This window comes from Hetaerina americana, unplaced genomic scaffold, assembly GCF_022747635.1.
Source record: "Hetaerina americana unplaced genomic scaffold, ioHetAmer1.1.p SCAF_35, whole genome shotgun sequence".
Lineage (NCBI taxonomy): Eukaryota > Metazoa > Arthropoda > Insecta > Odonata > Calopterygidae > Hetaerina > Hetaerina americana.
In genome coordinates, this window is record NW_027286930.1 from 1,414,508 (window position 1) to 1,434,860 (window position 20,353).

The following is a 20,353-nucleotide window of genomic DNA, read 5'->3' on the forward strand; positions in this document are numbered from 1 at the left end:
CTATCTTCTTGCTTGCCTGGGCTTATAATCAATATAACCAGAATGAACGAGGCCGTTAAAGAGAACACTGTAAATATAAAATTTCAACCACTTGTATTACCACCCGTAATGGAATAATTTAAATTCCTAAATGCCTTATTAGGCGAAAAGAATAAAAGACCATCAATTGTTTTTCATTTTGCAGACAGATTTAAATGGCAAAGATATTCAACAAGAAGAATGCGCGCGCCCTTCGGACCCTTTCCAGGGTGTAATGATCTAATGGCTGACTTATGGATTCACTGCACTGTACCGCTCATTGTTCTAACGTTATGCATTAGCTCTCCTTTAAATCCTCAATCGCATAAACTATGCCAACACCATTTATTGGAATTATTTTCCAAGTGCATGGTTAGGGAAAGAAGCCGGATCTGTGTCCATTCATTCAAACACCAGCTCGTCTCCCGAAAAATGGTTTACAGACATGCAGGGGGAATAGAGTGTTAGCGTGGAGGTAGGGTTTAGAATGCGAGATGTTTCGGAAGGTCTGATAAAAGGGAAAGATGGAAAGAAAGGACGGGATAAACTATCATGACCATATCACCATCTTGAACACGGATAGCTACTGGACCTCGGAAATAAAATGGCCTTTTAGACTGACACAAACTTTATATTCCCAGGTTGGGTTATGATAAATTTTCAGTACACAACGTGGATTCATATAACTTACGCAGTGCCGCTCTATTTAACTTTGAATTTAAAATTGAAGCCACTTTGATTTCAAATATATTCTAAATCAAAAGAGAAGAAGCATAGATATTAACGATGATTTCGGTTATTTATATTCATAGCTCTTACATTATGAAGCACACTTTTCCCCATTGCAAGGGAGGCACCTTTTCCTTAAAGAAGGAATACAGAAATAAAGGAAGATGGAAATTCACAAGAAAAACGGCAAGTAAGCCAAACAAAATACACACGTATCAATTATTTTCCAATTTCCTCAGTTACCTGAACTAAAAGCCGTTTCATGAGAAATTTACACTTCCAATCGAGGCAAAATTCAGGACAGAAAACTGGTGAATGATAAATTATTAACTCACCATTCATTATTTTTTCCGCATATAAAACAGAATATTTAAAATACGAGTACATTGATATTTGATAAATTCATTCAGTGATCTAAATGTACGGATTGGTCTATCATGGGACTCAAATTCCTACATAGGTTTGACAGATGCACTGGAATAATAACATAGGTGACTATACTGATAGGTCTTCGATTCAAATCAATTACGAGTAAAATTTGAATCAATCGAGAGGCAAAATTCAACAACTAGCCCCTAGAAGAGAAAGAGATCGAAACCGAATTTGAGTAAATGAAGCGACTTAGACTGAGGAGGACCCGAAAAAGAAGAGTCAGTAGAAGGAGAGAGAAACTGGATTGGGAGGAATAAAGGGACGAGGAGGAAGGAGACTCTGGGGAAAGGCACTGAGGGCGAGGAGTGGTGTCTCGGCAATCGGCTCCCCTCTCTGCCGCCAACATCTCACTTTTTTCCGATCGATTGTGAAGATCGTGGCAGTCATTCGCGAGCTCCGAGGAGAAAACAGCGAGGTGCTGTGCAGTGTTAGGCCCCTTATTGCTTCCTCCTCGCCTTCCCTCACCTTCTCATCATTCATTCTCTCCCGCCTGCCCTATCAGCTTTTCTAACTCTCCCTCTAAACCTCTCCTTTCCCATCCCATCAACCTGACTGCTTCGACCGATATCCACTTTCTCCCTCTTTCTTTCCCTCCTCTTAGGGCTCAAAGGTCCCGTCTCACTTTATTCCTCGTTTCCCATCTCTCGGTCTCCTTCTCTCTCTCTCTGCCATCCTCTTCCTTGCCCTACAACATTTCGCCAACGGGACTGCATCTAACACGGCAACCAACGAGGAGTGCAAGTAGCGAACGTAGGATTTTTTCAAGTCCCGTCCGACAAAACAAGGTCGTTGACTGCTCACGCCCCCAAACGTTCACACCTCGAAGTAATTGTTTCCACGGAATTGATACAATCGATTTTCTGGTTCGGAATTCCCTTCTCGATATACCAGAACGATTGGAGTATTCTAACGCTTTTTTTCTAAAAGCGGAGGGTCATTTATCGTAGGCCTACGGATGCAAGGGTAATACATTAGATAAACAAGGAACTAGTAGTCTGGGGTTCATGGTAGACGTTTCATTGATGAACACTGGCCCTGTATCATCAATATAAGGTGAACTTTAAAGCAGGATGACGGCTAATTGAATAAACGAAGAAGTAAAACATTCGGTATTTTTAAACAAAATTCTCGCTTCCCATAAGCGTTTTATACGAAAAAATTAACAATAGACATCGATTGGCATGGAAAAATAGTTGAAAAATTTAGTTTGGGTAATTTCATCTGCAAATAACAGGGTTAAACTAGTGCCACTTCTTTTTAAATTGTTCAGTCTAAAACCGCCTTCAAAAACCGCAAGAAAGTAACGTAAATCAGTTGAGCGGAAAGTCGCTTTTTAAATAGGGTGAGGGCAGAGATAAGCTTAATAAACAAAGCCCTAATGCATCCAAGATGTCCGAGGATAACTGGTATTCCAGGTTCAGCCCATTTATGGCAAAAATCGCACTTTCTATACCCATAAAATGAGAAAGTAGAAAGACCAGGAAATGCCCCTTTAACCCCACATTAAGAAAGCATCTTGTTTTACACGAAAACTTGGTTCTAAATAAACATAGCCACATGCTAAGACCTACATGTGAATTAGAAAAAAAATCATTTTGCCCAAACTTTTACCAACATCCATCGTTTGGCACAAAATGAGTACTCGCGTTGCTAATTTATAACATTCAAAGAAAGGGATGACAGCCAAGTTTATTCGCGACACAACGTCTGAGATGCAATCAACCATCGTCTATGCATCGAGATTATTAATGTCTAATCGAAAAAACCCAAAGTATCTCTGCATCCGCAAATATAGGAATAAAATCATAAGGATGATGCACGAGTCAATAAACGTTAAGTGATTTTCACGCAAATAAAAATAACTATCCAACAAAACACGATCATTGGTTATAATAAAAAAATTTTCATTTTAAAAATTCCCATCAAGTTTTTCTCGGTATGCTACACAAACTCCATTTATTTTTAAACACTAATAAATTTTAGCAAACTCAAAATGTGCACCATTAAATCGGATTCAGAGAGTATAATGCAATATTTTATTAGTATTGCGACAACGCTGCTATTACACAGTGATTGAGCACGATTATTCGATAAAAGAGGTACAATCGCATAAAAGTTCAGCCAATCAAAACCCAACAAATAATTCAAAAGAATGTCAACTAGAGTACTTGGGACATAAGTTAAGCTTAAATAAAGATTAATAATAAACATGATGGAGGCAGGCCACACTTAACGAAAGTACTGTTTATCCATTTTTCAAATGAAAGAGAGCACGTACTTTTCCAGAAAATTTATAAATTCTGTGGAGAAGTACGTCAACTCTTTCATTTTAAATGTGGAAATGAGTGAAATTTTAAAAAGAAGTACTATCAACAGTTTTCATAATAAGACATGCCACTAGGCCCCTCTATTCATCATTTCCCACACTTTCATTTTTTCATTAATATTAGAGTCATACTTAGTCCCAACTTTTAATTAGAAATAAATGCCGCCATTTCGAAACAGGTCAATGATGGAGATGGAAATTACATCAACGCTTCAGACATTTCAATGATACTCTCGATTGGTCAACTCAAAAACTTGCAACTTAATTGAAAGAGAAAATAGCTTCAGAAACTGAACTAAATTTCGGACGCGATTAAGAAAGATTCATCACAGAGATTCCAATCCAGGTTCATGGCGTTGTTGGTCCGACACCACTGTTCCCTTGGCCTTTCTCATGGAGAGAGGGAAAGAGTGTGTGTGTGTGTGAAGGGTTTAAGAGGAGTGGGAGGAGGTGAGGGTGGCGAGGATAGAACGAGGAAATGCTCTTGGCAGCGAGTAGGCTGGTTGGGAACGTGATAGCACGCGGCTGGGCGGAGGCGGGGAATTCTGGGATAGTAGAAGGCGAGGAGGGAAGCGTTGGCAGAAAGGAAAGGGGAGATTACGGGCGTGAGTCTCACTTTCCAATCGCTTCTCCCACTCAGCCATCTTCTTTCCTGCAGGTCTGTCTTTGCGTGCTTCAGAAAAGCATCAGAGAATAAAGTGTATGAAAAAAGAGTACTCATTACCGCTGACCATCAATACTCATATCAAAGCAAAAAGTTTAGAATTTTGGAAAGTAAAATGGAACCGTCATACAAAATTAAAGAGGTTACGAACAAAATTATGGTGGGTCGTAATACTAGTAAGTCTTAAATCGCAACCAATGCCTCCTATCTTGATTGAAGTGTTAATTTATCTTCATTAAAGTATTAAAAAATAACTATGAAAACTATTACGGAATGAATGAGCTCAGATTTTTCGTATTAGGATGTGAAATTCACACCGAATCTTCTCAAATAAAGGTTAAAGAGCATAATTAATCAACTGCAGTAAAACGAGTCTTCGATAAGCACGAGAAATAGGAGAGCGGGGTAAGTAAAAGGGGGGTGATAAAAAGAAACCGGTCGTGAGAGGTGTTAAGGTGATGGCAGGTTACAGTGTTTAGATAGATTCGTTAATCATTGCCTACGGTGCATTCGCGTTGACCTCTTCTATCCCATGCCTCGATTCACCTCTATTCCTTAGCATGCCAACCAATGAACCCTACCCTGGACCTTTTCCTAACGCGAAACTGCCCTCTGCTTCTATCGCAATCCTTTCGCTGCGCTCCTCTCCAAACTTCCGCATTTGAAGGCATTGTAGCATCTCAAGAACTTAATTAATGTTTCTGTATGGACAATGACGATATTTACTGTCTTCAACATATTTCCTCAGACGCATTCTATGAATCTTTATACTAGTATTACATTACTACATTTTTTGCGGTTTTCAATATCCATATTTTCTAGGCAAAATTGTTGAATGAAGTCTTCTAGCTTACTTACAACTCTACCTTGAATACTTACGATCCATTAACGGACATACACATAACACGTCTTCGGTTTCTCTTTAGTTTCTCGTCTCTACATTTTACTTGAGATCTAATTGTAATATGAGCCCATAAGAAAGTGTACATTTGCAATTTGAAGAACGTTCGTAATGCATCCTTTGCGCATTTAATTCTATTGTGATGGAGAAGAAATGTAAGTGCATTATTCCCGTTTTCGTTAGTCCTAACGTTCATTAACGCCTATTTTCTATATAAGCACTTAAAGAAACTTTATAATGTTTATACTCGAGACAATGTTAATTCAACGTTTTGCGATTCAAAATATGCGATGCAAGTTTTTGTAAAAGACGAACTTTCTCATTACATTAATTTGACGGAATATAATTAAGGCCCTCAACAGATATCCATGGATTCATATACAATGGAATTTTCTACTATAAACATGTGCTAGCGTAAAATTACGCAATGATATTGATTGAACACGCTCAGATCATAATTTTTTCGTCGGAAGCGGATTTAAAACCCTCTCTTTTTACAATAAATGAAAAACTCAAGATTCTTGAACTGAATGTAAATCTGATGTAACAACGCTCCCCCCTTATTCCCTCTTGACACCTACTCCTTGTATATAATGATTTCCATTTCACTGTGAATATGTCCTTCGCAAACATGCTCAAGCTTTTTCATGATGACACTGAAAGGCTCGAATACGAAGTCTACTTTTCCTGACCATACCTATTAACTCATCCTGAATTCCTTAGTTTACTTTACTTTTGACAATAACAGCTGAATATTCCTCATATAATTCTATCTCCTTTCGCGTATAATTCGAACTGGGAACTTCAGCCATCATCCCTCTCGTTCTCCCACGCATTCTCTTGCTCTTCTTCATACTGCAGATTGAACCGGCAAACTCTTGACGTTTCGACTTAAAGCATTGCGCGTCAATGATGAATTTATTAGCGCGGCGGCGGCGGTCTCTTCCCTTTCCTTCGGCATAAAAGGTGGAAGATGGAGGTGGAGAAGGCCTCCTCGCCGTCCACTTTTCCACCCCCATTCAAAGACAAGGGGATAGGAAGGGTGAATACTGAAGAAGTTATAAGAGTTGAACGCGGAGACCACTCCTCCTAGACACTACCCCACCCTGCCACTATGAAAGGTGGCACCCGAAGGGATGGGCAAACGTGGTGGTGGTAGTGATGTCGGGCGGTGGGGAAGATGGATAGAGGCCTTCCATATTGCCGGTAGGGACAAGGTGCGAGAGGATATGTTTCAATTTGAACGAGACTTCTCTATGGGAAACGCGGCGGCGGAGACTTCAACGCGCGAATGGGAAGCTAATCGGGAATGCCAAAGCGTGTGTTTAAGACGCTTCCGCTAGAGAGGGGAGGGTGAGAAGGGTGGATGGATGGCTCGTGAGAGGGGCGAGAAGGGGGGAAGAAGAGTGGCTGCGGCTACTGGGTATTAAAACTCTTCCATCCATGCCCATCCATCGGATGAGATTGCTTCAGCGGTTCATCTTCGCCACCATCCTCTCCCCCAACCCACTTCCCTCAGCTCTTTGGAGATTATAGGAGGGATACTAGGGTGTCTATCTCACACTGTGTTGCTGCTAGAACACGCCACCGCAAACCTTTTACTCCTCCTCTGTCCCCGTCCCATTACCACCTTTTCCCTTCCTCGGATAATCTGAACGGATGGCTAAAAGAGAAGCGACCCTGCCAGTGCGGGAGCTTGCTACGAAACGGCAGGCCAATCTCCTGAGATTTAAGGGGAAAATGAAATTGGAGATGTCATAATCCGGTGAGAACACGCAATAGTTATGTCATAAGACGAAGATTTAATGTAAAATTACAAATAGGGCGGTGCATTACCAAGGTGGGCATATTAATTACGAAACTGAACTTAATATTCAGCTTAAGCATCACTCGAATTAAGCCCATCGTACAAATACCCTTAACACTAAAACTTGCGGTTGTCCGCATGAGTTAAATTTCAGAATAGCGTATTCTGTGGCCTACAGCACTATACATATGTACCTTGCGTGTAAGTAACGCACCAGTGATGCTGAAACTTTTGAATATACCAAGCGTTTCAAAAAAACGTCTAAATACAGGAAAGCCATTTTGGCCTTTGCAACAGAGTGAATAATCGAAAATGCCCTTAAAATATTTTATGGGAGGAAATGGTGTTAAAATATATAATGTGATTACATTACTTCATTAGTGTCTGTGATAGCACAACAATACGTTGTCAAATATGTCAAAATACCACTACACATGAGCATCACCTTGAAGATGATTTCTTTTTGAATCTTAGAATACTTTATTCAAACTCCATAGTCATTATAAATATTGGGAATTAATTTTGTGTTTGAGTACCGAGGCTTAGAAGTGCAAATATGTACGAAGGTACGACGATAGGCCGCTATATTGATTACTCTGAGCCATGGACATTTTTAATAGTGTCATGGATTTTTTGATTCAGTACGCAAAAACCCTTAACTAAAAGCCACCGAGGGAGCAACTTAACAAATCATTAAAAATGAAGTTCACCTCCGGAATAACGATTTCTTCAAGCAAATATTTTTAGAAAAGTAAACTTAGAAAACTATACTTTATATACTTAAAAATGTCTCGAAAATAAAATAAATTTTAAAATAGTGTTCCATCGAAGAAACTGATAGTTAATCACTTGATATTCTCAAGCGCTTTCAGAAAAACATATTCGGAAATACTTGTGGAAAATAAGTGAAATGAGGCCCTTAAGTGGGTCTCATGAGCTAAAATAAAACATGGCCGTTACTTCAGAATAATTAAAATGACGAAAAGAACTCACCAGTATCCATGGCGACCAATGTCAATATATACTCCTCTTGTGTCTCCCTATCCAGCGCTCTATGAAGCGAAATCTCTCCACTTGAAGCATTGATCTTGAACAAGTCGTTATCGCCCTCCTTGATGAAATATCGCACTTGGTTGTTCGGTGGCCCATCAGCGTCAAACGCCGAGACGGTGAGCACGGCCGCTGGCAAGGCCTGAGCGCCAGCTCCCTCTACCACATAGGCAAGGTACGGTGAGTCCAAAAAGGTGGGTGGGTTGTCATTGACGTCGGCGACGGCGATGGCCAATGCCGCCGTGTCAAAACGCCGCGCCTCCGGCTCCGCCTCGTCCTCCGCCCTCACCGTAAGTACGTACTGCGACCTCCGCTCCGCATTGAGATTTTTCGCCACTCGCACAACACCCGAGTCCTCCCCCACGCTAAAATCCCTGTTGGGATCTCCGGCAGCTATCACGTACCGCACACGGCCGTGCCGGCCCTCGTCTACGTCCGTCGCCGACACCCGGAGAACGCTGGCTCCCAAACTGGCGTTCTCAGCAACCGTGGCACTGTAACGGCGGGGGTCAAACACAGGAGCGTTATCATTCTCGTCCAAGACCCTGACAATAATGCGTGCTGACGATGTCCTCGGTGGGTCACCACGGTCCCTCGCTGTCACCGCTAGAGCGTACATGGACCTGATCTCGCGGTCGATGGGCCCAGAGACTCGGAGGAGACCGTCTACCGGTCCCAAGACGAAAGGCAGATCCTGAGAGTCGAGGGGTCCTTCCCCAGGCTCCGGGGGCGCCGGCGCAAGGGAGTACTCGATGTAGCTGTTGCGTCCTTCGTCCTTGTCGATGGCCTTCACTGCCAATACGACAGTGTTAGCGGGAATATTTTCAGGGACGGTCGTCTCATTGGGAGATATGAATTCCGGAGACATGTCGTTTACGTCCTTCAGCACGATGGTCACCTGGGGAGAAGAAAATAAGTATTATCTCATGTAAAAGTAAGTACTAATTGTAGTGAGTGTACGTATTATAAGAATAAATTGCATCATTCTTTCTCTTATTATTGATGCATAGTGCATTGAATAGTGAATTATTTTTCACACCATCATACGCACTGAAACTATAAATTAGGAAACCCAACACAATAAAACACTGCCTTGATAACAAGCTTCGCTTGAGATGAATCATCGCTAAAAATGAAAAAATAATGGAAAGTAAAGAGAGAATCTATTTAATAAAGAGGTCAATAGATTAAAATCTTTCTCTCGTAGATTTTTAAGTAGGTGCACATTCATGAAGGCCTTGCTTCTATTGCCAAGTGGTTAAAGGAAAAAAGGTCAACTCTTTATAAGAAAGAATGAGAACACGCACAAATGTACTGATACATGAGTTGTAACAACTTCTAACATAATGAAGGCACACCCATTAAATATTAAGTATTCATACAACCTCTCTTAAACCTATCCCGTCACATGACGACGACATTACTTACGTTACTTCTAAAGGTGTTCCTTAATCTAGAGTCACCTACGCGGGCTTGGCAGAATATTCACTTTCATAAATCTTACGGATGCATCCTTAACAGACGGGTAATAAAACAAGTTTCAGATAGACGTTTAAAATTCAATAAAGTCTAAAAATAACCGACAAACAAACTGTTTCCCGAAAAATTAATTTTATCTTTTAAGGAGAGAGCTTACAAATCAAAAGAATGTTAGCGCATTGCATGCAGGCGTGTCGGGTCTTTTAAATCACCCTGTGTAAACAAACAAGCCATTAACTAAGAGACGAACCGCTTTCTGTTGCTAACCAAACGCAAACAAGGACTAATTAGCGATGCCTCGTCACTTTCTGGAGAGAATTACACTTCTTTCAAATTTGCGAAAATAAACAAAGGCGGCATGGAATTACAAAACACTTAAAAAATCCAAAATTTCACTTTTAACCTTTTCTACTAACTGTGACAGTTATGTAGAAAAATGGAAACATTTGTGTTCATTTTGTTATACAAAAGATTAGTCTTAGACCACATTGTCTTTAAATAAATGAGCGTGTGTCAATAGAGTTACTAATATTTTGTAAATGCTAATAGAACCGCTAAATATGCGATACTTTGCCAGAAAATCTTAGGAACTATTCAAAGAACGTAAAACAACTCATTCTCAATCAACAATTTCAATGAACTCGACCGCAAATGGAAAATTCGTTTTTTTTTCAAGATGGTTGATAAAACGTAACGCATGTAGGGAGAAAATAATAATCACAACAGAGAAACCCTAAGCAAAGGGACGGATCTCCACGGAAATGAGCGCTGCACTGCACTCCCTCTTCGTCGTACATGTATACAACTTACTCTCATCTCCGAACCCCCCGTTACTGTAAAACGGGAATCCGGTAATGTTTCCCAAGCTGAGCGAAAGGCTCCTCCTCGCTGACCCCTAAGGCAGATTCTCGTGCGGGGTACGCGCAATACCTTAACGCCGTGGTCAGCTACGAGGATTCAAACTAACGTCTGCACGGTTTAAGGCCATTGCTCCATAGCTCCATTGCTGTTGCCTTGGAGGGGGCGGGATGAAGGGGGGGGGGGCGCGAACGGAGAGGGGAGCGGGGATCGCAGCGGTGCATTGTGCTATTCTGGATTCAGCCAAGATACCGCCGTCGCTGCACCCCAACCTCCCCCGCTATTCCTTTGGAAAATACTCGTATGTATCCCTTGTCGGAGTGATGAATTCCCATCGCCGTTTCCGGCACCCAAAGGAGAGAGAGAGAGAGGAATGGTGGAATGGTTGGAAGGGTGGAGGCGGTGGAGTGGGAGGATAAATGAAAAGGGAGGGAGGGAGAGGTTCGTTTTTCGCATCGATTTTCGCGAGGAAATGCGGGTGCAGCGGGGCCGCCGACGATGAAGGGCGACCCGCTGATCGTCGTGACTTGGTTCGCATGCACGGTTGTGCTTCAGTTTGAAAGAGGGAGAGCCTGCACTTTTCAGTGCAGTCACGTGAAGGCGGGCGCGTCTCTCCTCCCCTCCGACTCTTAATAAGATTTCCCCTTCGAGCAGGCAGTTCCCACCGCCCGCCGAAGAGGATGGACACGCATACACCCTGCCGAGCGGAGGATTCCTGTGTTCGGACGATATCTGGGTTCCATTGTCAGTGGAAATGAAACGCAGTTGGGATTGGAATATAGAATGGGGAAATAACATTAAAGCCTTTGATGTACATCCTTTTACTTTTATTTATGGCATGTACCCAAAACTGAATGCAGAACTTTCTAAATATTTATTTCAACAGAATTGAAATAGGTCGTGAGTCACTAAAGTCCCTCCTAAATGGGAATATTATTTTGAGCACAGAATTTATCAATGTTAGAATACACATACGCTTTAGAGACAATTTACCATTTATATTTCCTTCAAGTAATTGTGCACACGTAAAAATTTTAAATCAGGCATATAGGTGCATGCGTTATATTTAGTAAACACACTCTCGACTGAGTAATTCCACTTGAGTTGGGAAAGTATGGCCTTCGAATTATTTTTTCTCATTCTTATTTTACTTAGCGTTCTTCGCATAGCTTAAGTACATTTGAGAAAAACGCTCATCCGATTGCAACACCATTTTAGCTTTAGACAAGCAGAGCTTTCAACATCGCACAATAGTATCGAGGCACAGCTGTAAAAGGCGAGAGGCATGGCATTAAAAAAAAGACACATACAAAATACAAGTGATCGCTAGCATAGCGCTAAACGGAACGTCAAATCATCCTCGCTCCCCTCACCGAATCAACTAAATTATTCCTCTTGACGTTACCTCCCACCCCTGTAATGGGAACAATGCGCCGAAAATGAAGAAGAGTTGTGTCCGCCGCCTCTCCAAACAATCCAACCAATTCGTGGCTCCCGCCTCGACGTCCACCTCCCACTCCGAATTCACGCTTACACACACACGCACACAGGACGGACTCGCAGGAACCGCAGCGAAAGATCACAACGCTATTTCTTCGGCATTCACAACGCAAACATCTTCGCCAGGCCTTCTCTGTCCATCACATGCGCTGACTCCTCGGCTAACCCCTCCCACCAATCTCTCACCTTTTTTCCTTTCAAACCACTTACAAACCATCTCCTCACGAGGCTCTTTAAGTAATCATTCCATTTCATTTCACTCCATTCATTTATTCTCTTATTTATCTAGTTGTTCATCACGTTTTATTCACACTCATCAGCCTTCGTGGTTTTTTTGAATCTCCGTTCTATTAGAACTCCCATTTTTGGAGGAGGGAGGGAGAAAAATTTCAAAATCTAGGAGAACTAGAATATTCGGAACAATTTATAAACTACCTATTGATGCTAAATGTCTTCGTAGCTGGTCGCTTATAATTTGTCATTTTGAAGTTAGCCTATGCGTTTCACGACTGATTTCAGCAATAAGATAGCACAGTCAAGTTTGGATAAAGTGACGTATTTGCACACAACCCGTGTTATTTTCTCTCTCGTTTGAGAAGAAAGGTCTTTACACAGAACTATACGCTAAACCTATGCTATATACATCATCCCGACTTACAGTTTCCACCAGTTCAGACCATTTCAATTAAAAATAAAAGTGCATTTCCATTACTTACAAAAATAAGATATGGAAGGCTAAGGAGACAGACGAATGGATTAAAAACGTTCCGAAATGTTAATTTGACGATGATCCGAAAGACAAAAGCATCCTCTTTTCTATCCTGAAGACAAAAAATAAGTTTTACTGGGGTGGTCCAATAACGAAGCTCTAAATATGGTTGGAGATGAGCGAAAATGCTAGGTGAAATCCAAAGAAGGTAGAAAAAGTTGGTGGAGGAGATATCAGAAGTTGGTGGAATGTTGGAGGGCGTAATAACAGGGAGAATGTCAGGTAAGCGAAGTAGAGGAAAGGAGAGAAGGGGCTTTTCAGGTGCATGAAGGCAAGCCAAAGACTGGAAGAACAGGAGGGGGAAATATTGTAGAGCAAACTAGAGGGAGTCTACGCTTTACATAGTAGATAATAGTATGTATAATACAGCGATGATTTTGAAAATGTAATTTTATCCACGTCATAATACTCAAATCTGAAAATTCTGATGAGCCTAACTGTTTCAATATTTTGCATTTTTATTGCTAACTAACATTGAAGCAAAACTTTATTTCCGATGTTTCTCGTCAAGAGTAAAATCACCTGCTGCCACAAACCCCAGTGAAGTTTTACTAGGTGGTATGGTGGTGAGGAACCGACCAAAACCTTCCTTGAATGGGTAAATATGAATGGAGTAAGGCGCTGGGTAATGGGTAAATATGCTGGTAAGGCGCTACGAGTAATGGGTATATATGATTGAAGTAAGGCGATTGGAGTTTGAATATGATTGGAGTAAGGCGCATTTCTCTATCAAATTAATTTTTTGTCGCCGACGACATAGAAACAAGACAAGGCTTTCTATCAGCACACTCTGTCGAAGTAGTCTTTATGTGGAAATACTTGGTAGGTGTGCTCACTCGCCTGACCCTACACCCGCACCCCTCGTTGAACGCCACGTCTCACAACTCACATATCCAGCAGCGCATACACGAACTCCCTTTCATGATTTTTTCCGCTCCCGCCCCGAAAAAATAGCGCACACAAGTGTCCCGGCCCCTCCCAATTCCCCTACACTCGCCCGCCCTCACCTCTCCATCTTCCTGTCTCTTTTCTCGCGCACACGGCCAACACACACAAAAGACTCGAGGAATGCCCTCCCAGTCACCAAATACTGTCGTGGGAGTACAACATATGAAGGAGGAGTACAATGGGCGCTGGGGAGCGCCCCGATTCCTCTGCCCTCTTCCCTTCTCCCCAAACTACACCCCCTCTCTCTCTCCTTAAGCCTGCCACCTACCGCTCACTCATTCTGCCCGCCGAGGCTCATGAGCAACCCTTCTTCTTGACGTGAACGCTTGCCACCGCCTTCAACCACCAAACAACACTTTGTTCTGTTCACATCCTCCTATCCCACTCGGCCTTACTCGCTAACTAATCAGAAAAAAATATTTTTAACATTACAAAGGATTCAAGACGACAATGTTTTTTTGTTATTTTACAGAATGGATCTTAATTTACATGATTGCATCATGGATGCGATTTTCACTGTGACTGCATCAGCCGCAACGTAAATGTGATTAAATCTATGCTTCCAAGAATATTTTCGGAGGATACTCTCTGGAATACTACCTTGATCAAAAAGTTCCCGGAATAACCACCGTGTGGCGCTCCCATCGTTCCGATTTGAGTTCTGTTTTTTTTGTTAAATTGGTACATCTGTTGTTGATATTCCCTTTAAATCTTAGTGTCATAACTTGACATTTGCAAAAGTTACGTAGCCAAGAGTACATCTATCTCTGTGTGTCGGTATAATGTCGAAGTATTGTCGGTATAATGATGAAGGCCTAATCTCGCCTTGACGATTCGGACACTTAATGGCTGCAGAAGCTGGACCCGTCCGCTGTCACGGTAGCACAATTTAGTAATTAAAAAAAGGGAATCAAAATTAGAAAGTTCACCAGCACATTTTTGGAGATACGTTGCTATTTTATTATCTTCGCAAAAACTAGAGTAGACTTTAAGTCAAGGGAACCACAAGCGATTCGGCGTGGTCACACAGCAGTGTTCATTTGGAATACGAGTAGAAACTGTGTGAAAGTGCTGCCTATCAGGTCTTTGAATATAAATCGATTCCCCCAAGTCAAGCCTCAACTATTAAGTTTATTAAACGTTTTATTACCGTCAACATATTACCCCTTTATAGTTTATCAACACCGAATGTAAGTAATTGTAATATATACGTACGCAAGAAAAAGTTTTTACTGAGGTAAATATCATATGATGAAAACTCGAAAATATGATTTTTCACTTGAATGGCTTCAATTTTCAACAGATAATGCTCATACGAATATAATTCTCGTTTCTCAAGAAAAGAAAGAAATTTGAATAACCATATTTCCTCATCCATTTCTCTTCTCGGGCTGTACACGTTTTTCTCCTCCCGCCGATGAGACGTGCCGGCAATCTCTTCCAGTCATTGCCGCCCACGACGGTGTTCATCTTTGCAGAAACACTTCAAATATTTAAAACTCAAGTATTTCACTGAACAAATCAAAGAGAGATTTCATATGGAAAGAAGAATTATTTCGGTAACGCCTCTAAATAAATTTAATAACTCTTGGAGATTTTAAAATTATTTGTTTTCATCAGCTTTATGTATAAAGTCACGATATAGCATCTCATTGAGATTAAAAAATAACCTTGAACCTACGTGAGTGTGTGTACACAAGTTAATTTATTAATTCCGCTGATCAGTTTCCCAGAAATTATGTGAAGTTTAAAAGAGATCACAGACAAGATGGTTATAAAAACGGCTTAAATCAGGACCGCTAACTTTGGAGTCTCCCGATTTTCAACTAACAAAAAACGCCTGAATTATATTATTTTATTATTTTCCATTCTTAAAATTACCTCAGAGTCCTGGCGTCTACTCAATCATTTAGAACACTCAAGTCAGCAAAGCTTCACGTTCCTTAATTATAATCGCGATAAAATAAAAACTATATAATTTTTAATTACATGAAAAAATCCCTCATAGAGCGCACTGGTCTCAAAAATTAAATAATAAGTACTTAAAAATCTGATGTAGCTAGCGCAATCTTTAAATCACCTTTGGTCCATTTTCCTACCCACGGTCACTAAATACAACAGTAAGTAGTAGTAGTATTTAGGGGAGACGACCGACAACTAAGGTCATTTGCGCCATAGGGGATGGAAAGGAAAGGATGAAGGGTGGAGAGAAACCCGGCGTCGGCATTAGCCTACTCTTTACGAAAGGCCCCAAGGGGTCCGCCGCTTAACGTCCCATCCCATAGACGGCGTACTCACTCAAAGTGTCCTCCTTAAAGCACCTCAAGTACGGATCGAGATACCATACTACACTAAGTTTTCCTATAGATGCTTCCTAAAATTTACTTGCTATCTGCTTGCGTGGCTCGCTAAAGAGTATAAATTCTGTAACTTAATAATAATAATCATTACGCCGACTTTAATGTGTTGAGTTAACACTATGGCTCGTTACCTAATGAAATAAAACGTTTTAATAGACCTAACAATTAAATGCAATTAGCAATCTATTTTCTGAGAGAAAACACAGTGAGAAACTAATCACAGTTCCCACGCCAGGGCAGTAATTACTATTCCACATTTACATGGATCCAAGCACTTTGGCGGTTCATCAACAAAAAAAACACGGTATTAATTCTCAACCTTGTGCGTCATTATCTTCAACATGAGTTACTAGGCTTTCTCGCCCGCATGACGCTTTCCCCTGGACGCCTCCAGTTTTTAAAGCCATTCCTTTCGCTAAAATATGCTTTCCTCAATCGCCACCACTTTCCCCAACTTCCCTTCGATCATAAATCTCCTTCTTTGCTTTCACTCCCGCCAATCACTTCGCGACTACATTGCCCATAAACCAATACCCATACTAAGTATTTTGATATTTTACCGTGCACAAGAGTAAGTATCTACATGTATAATACTTAACTATCTGAGTATAACAAATAACACTATCACATTCCCGAAACCCTCTTTCATTTAAACCTATATTTTACGCCACACTTCTCAAAATAAATATCGATACGACCAGCGGATGCAAAAGCTGATATTTAAATAAGCGATGCAATGTTTAATTCAATTTTTCCCTTTCTTCCCTTCGAATCGTCAAATGCCCCATTTCAAAAATGTTTCGCCTAAATATAACGATTTTATGCATAAGCTCGGAGATATTTCTGCTTCGCTCAACACGAAGCAGTGATTCAACTCTAAAACGTACAGTTTCATCGCATAACTTTTCTTTTCCAATATTTAAATGACACTGAGCTCAGACCTTTTCGCACGCTATCAAAATTTTTCGTGCTCCTGGAGAACTTTAAATAAGATTTAAACGCCACTACAGACTGTGGTGACGATGGGTTTAGCGCCAAGACCGGAACCACATGATTTCAACCTCTACAGAAATAAAGCCGTCACGTGAAACAAAAATAAAGTCGTATGTTTGTCTGTCTAAACCTCGTTTCCCTCCCCAACTTCGTTATATCCCTTTTTACCCACCGCAACAGCGCTTCCTCACTTCCTCCATTTCCATCCCTTCCCACGGGCACCTCCTCCACCCCCTCCCTCCCTCACTTCCATACCGCTCCCTTCCTTACCCTCCCCACCACCATCTACCTCTCTTCCCCACCCACACATACACACGCGCGCACACACACTCGCTGTCTCTCTCTCTCCGAGTTCCAAGTAGCTAGGATTCCCTCTGTTTACGCTAGAGAGGTAAGCCATCATCCGGTAGCCTCACTCGAACCCACACCGCACACCCTCCCTCACACTCTCCTAAAACCCTTTCCTTCCCTCCACTCTATCCCTCAACCATCCTCCACCCTACTCCCTCGACACAACCATCCGTCCACCCTTTCCCACTTAGCAGAACGTGTAGTCAAAGGAGTGGGGGCGGGGGTGTCTCCTTGTTAAGGGAAGCCGTGGGGCGTATGTATTCATTTTCATGCGTTACTTCCTCCCGGGGATGTGTGTTCTGCTGGTGTGTGCGTGAGTTAGAGAGAGAGAGAGGCCGAGATTTGAATGATGAGTGATTGCATGCTAAATGGAAAGGAACTTCTACTTCTCTTTCCACGGGGTCATTGGTTATGTTTTTTTTCTAAATGGGCGTTCGTTAAGCAGCTGACGAGCTCCTTTATACGGATCAGAAGAGGGAAAAAGCATCGCTTAAACCTTCTCCCTAGGAACCTGACGCCTTGGCTGAAATAAAAATACACGAATATTTCTCTCTCTCTCTTTCTCTCTCTCTCTGTGGATGCATCCCGGAACTAAAGGCTCAAAAGGACGAATGGACATGAAAGGAAAAAAATGCGTTATAACGAATAGCGTTTTTTGTCACGGATTTTCAAATAATTAAAATAAATTGTGAGGGAATTTCTTCCCGCAGAGCAAAGGGAGTGTTTCTACACTTATTAACTGCGATGTGATACTGTAGTTGCATCACGGATATAAAAAAACCGCACCCGGGAATATTTCTTTCGACCTCTCCCCTCGTCAAATGTGAATTCTTTCTCAAACTGTGAACAAGCAGATAGAAAGAAACTAAAGGAAGCCTTTAAATTATAAAAACACACAGAAAGAATCAACTTCCCGTATGCATAAAGTAGGTAAACTAAGGCAATACCAATGACAGTCCGCGCTATCTATGGTTTAGCGATGTTTACTTCAGTGCTAGCGATGCTTACTTCATTGCTAGCGATCCTGCGTATGATAATCTGCTGCATTGATTAAATTTCTGATCCCCATACTACAGCATGCTACTTGTATATTCGAAATATTGTAAAAAAACTGACGAAAGCCATTCCGCATGAATTCTAAAATCCTACCCTAATTAAAAATTCGCAAATGTGACATTTCATCTTGTCTGAAAGCTTAAATAGTTTGATTCAGAATCGACTACTTCTAACGCACTAGCAATCAGCTTTGAAGAATGCTGTGAACAAAGATCCATCTGCTTGTGATGTATGACTGGGCAAAAGTCTAATTATAAATAGCCTACTGACTAAATATATTTTTCTATAGTTATTTGGAAAATAAATGTTATTTTCTTTATCTTCATTAAAACTGTCCATTTAACACTATTCTTCCAAATAACCGTCAGCTTCTTTAGATACCTCAATCCCGCAATAGCGTTCATTTTATCAGTCCTCAAAATCGAAGGTGGTGACGCGTCTACTCCACTCTCATAGTCACAATCTAGGATAGCAAATTTAAAATACAAGCGAGAAAAAAAAGGACAGAGGCGCTGAAGAAGAGGTACCGAGGTGTGAGAGTCAGGCGGCTTGGAGAGGGGAGTGCAGAGAGAGTGGTAGTGTGGGGGGAGGGAGGGAGCGCGATAGAGGGCGAGAGAAGGAAAGGGAAGGGAGGGGGTGGATCTTTACATAAAAGAGTGATGATGAGAGCCCATGGAGGAGTTTGCCGGAGCGCGGAGGCGAGGGACCCACGGAAGAGGAGGAGGAAAGGGGGCGAAGGGGAGAGAAGAAAAGCGAGTCAAATGAGGGCGTAGGAATGTGTCAAGAGCACACACATAGGCGGGCATACGCCGAGGGAGAGGGAGGGAGAGGGAGGGAGAGGAGTGAATGGCTGGGGATGCGTGGAGTGGGAGAGTAGATGGAGGGAAGGAGAAGACGGCAGCTCCGTTTCGTGTTTGTGTTGGTGAGGTGGTTGATTAAAGCGAGACGTGGCGACGGCGGAAGGTGCCGGGAAGAAAGGAGGGGGGAGGGAGGAGGTGGGGCGGAGGAAGGATCCCCTGCACTTTCACGTCGCTACACCCGGAGATGCCGAGGTGGTGTGCAGCAGGGTCTGCATCCGCATGCCATTCTCGAACGCTTTTATTTTGACTGCAGCGTTGAAACCCTCTCGCTGGAGATCCACGGAATGTTTTTGGCTATCAGTAGCGCGAATGAGCCTTGGTGTTAACAATTTATGTTTGATTCAGAGTTTATAATTCCTACGTAGATCCAGTTTCTCCAGATGCCAATCGATGTCTCTTTCACCATTACATCATACTTCACACATGCCTTATCCACAGTAACTAACTCTCGAAAGTATTCTTGTATTCCCCGATCGATGAGCAACAATGGATTGTGAGTACGACTACTAAGATTTTGAATAGGGTTTTATATCATTTAACATATTTTTCAGTAATTTAAAAAAATTAAGCTTACTTTATTGACACATCCGAAACGCGAGGAGGAGAGCCATTAGTTAAATTTCTTACTTGGGGATTGGATTTTCTGCCTTACTAAGGTATTTTATCGACTAGTACATAAATGTGTAGTGTAGCAGTATATGTATGTGTATTGGTTTAGCATTACATAAGCCTGCGTGCATTCGGAAATTGCTCGGAAACCCGAGAGATAGGCATAGCAGGGAGAGGAAAGGGACGGTTTTCGAGTTGAATGTGGGACCTCGAGGGTTGTGGCTCAACAAGGGGAGGGGACAGGCCGGAGTCGAGACGGGGTGTGAGAGGGAGACGAGCGGATATGATGATGGTGTGTTAAGGACGAAGCTGTGTAAACAAAGGAGATGCTATTGGGGGAGGAGTGGAGGAGTGTGAGGAGGGAAGGTAGGGGGAGTGGAATAGAACGAGTATGAAGAGGTGATGTTCATGGGATTGGCGCCTTGGACAGAAAGCTAAGCTCGGAGTAGGATTTAGTACCGGATAACGTTGGTTAAGAGACAAAACAAAATTAATTTCGCGGCAGCTTTGAAGTACTCAATGCAAAGTCATGAAATTTTGCCTTGTGGAGTCAAAAATAGTGAGCCAAATCAGCATCATTTCCTTAACTTTTCTTGCCTAGTACGACGTTCACTGTCGTAGCGAACGGCAAGATGAAATAGGA

General features: G+C 41.9%; 1 protein-coding gene across 1 annotated transcript in view; it reads right to left on the minus strand.

Annotated features, from left to right (window-relative positions):
- Positions 1 to 20,353, minus strand: part of ft (cadherin-related tumor suppressor fat) — a 656,626-nt gene that overhangs the window by 149,498 nt on the left and 486,775 nt on the right. Inside the window, exon 7 of the mRNA XM_071589250.1 lies at positions 7,871 to 8,825. Within this exon, the coding sequence (XP_071445351.1) occupies positions 7,871 to 8,825 (955 nt within the window). The remainder of the gene's footprint in view (positions 1 to 7,870; positions 8,826 to 20,353) is intronic.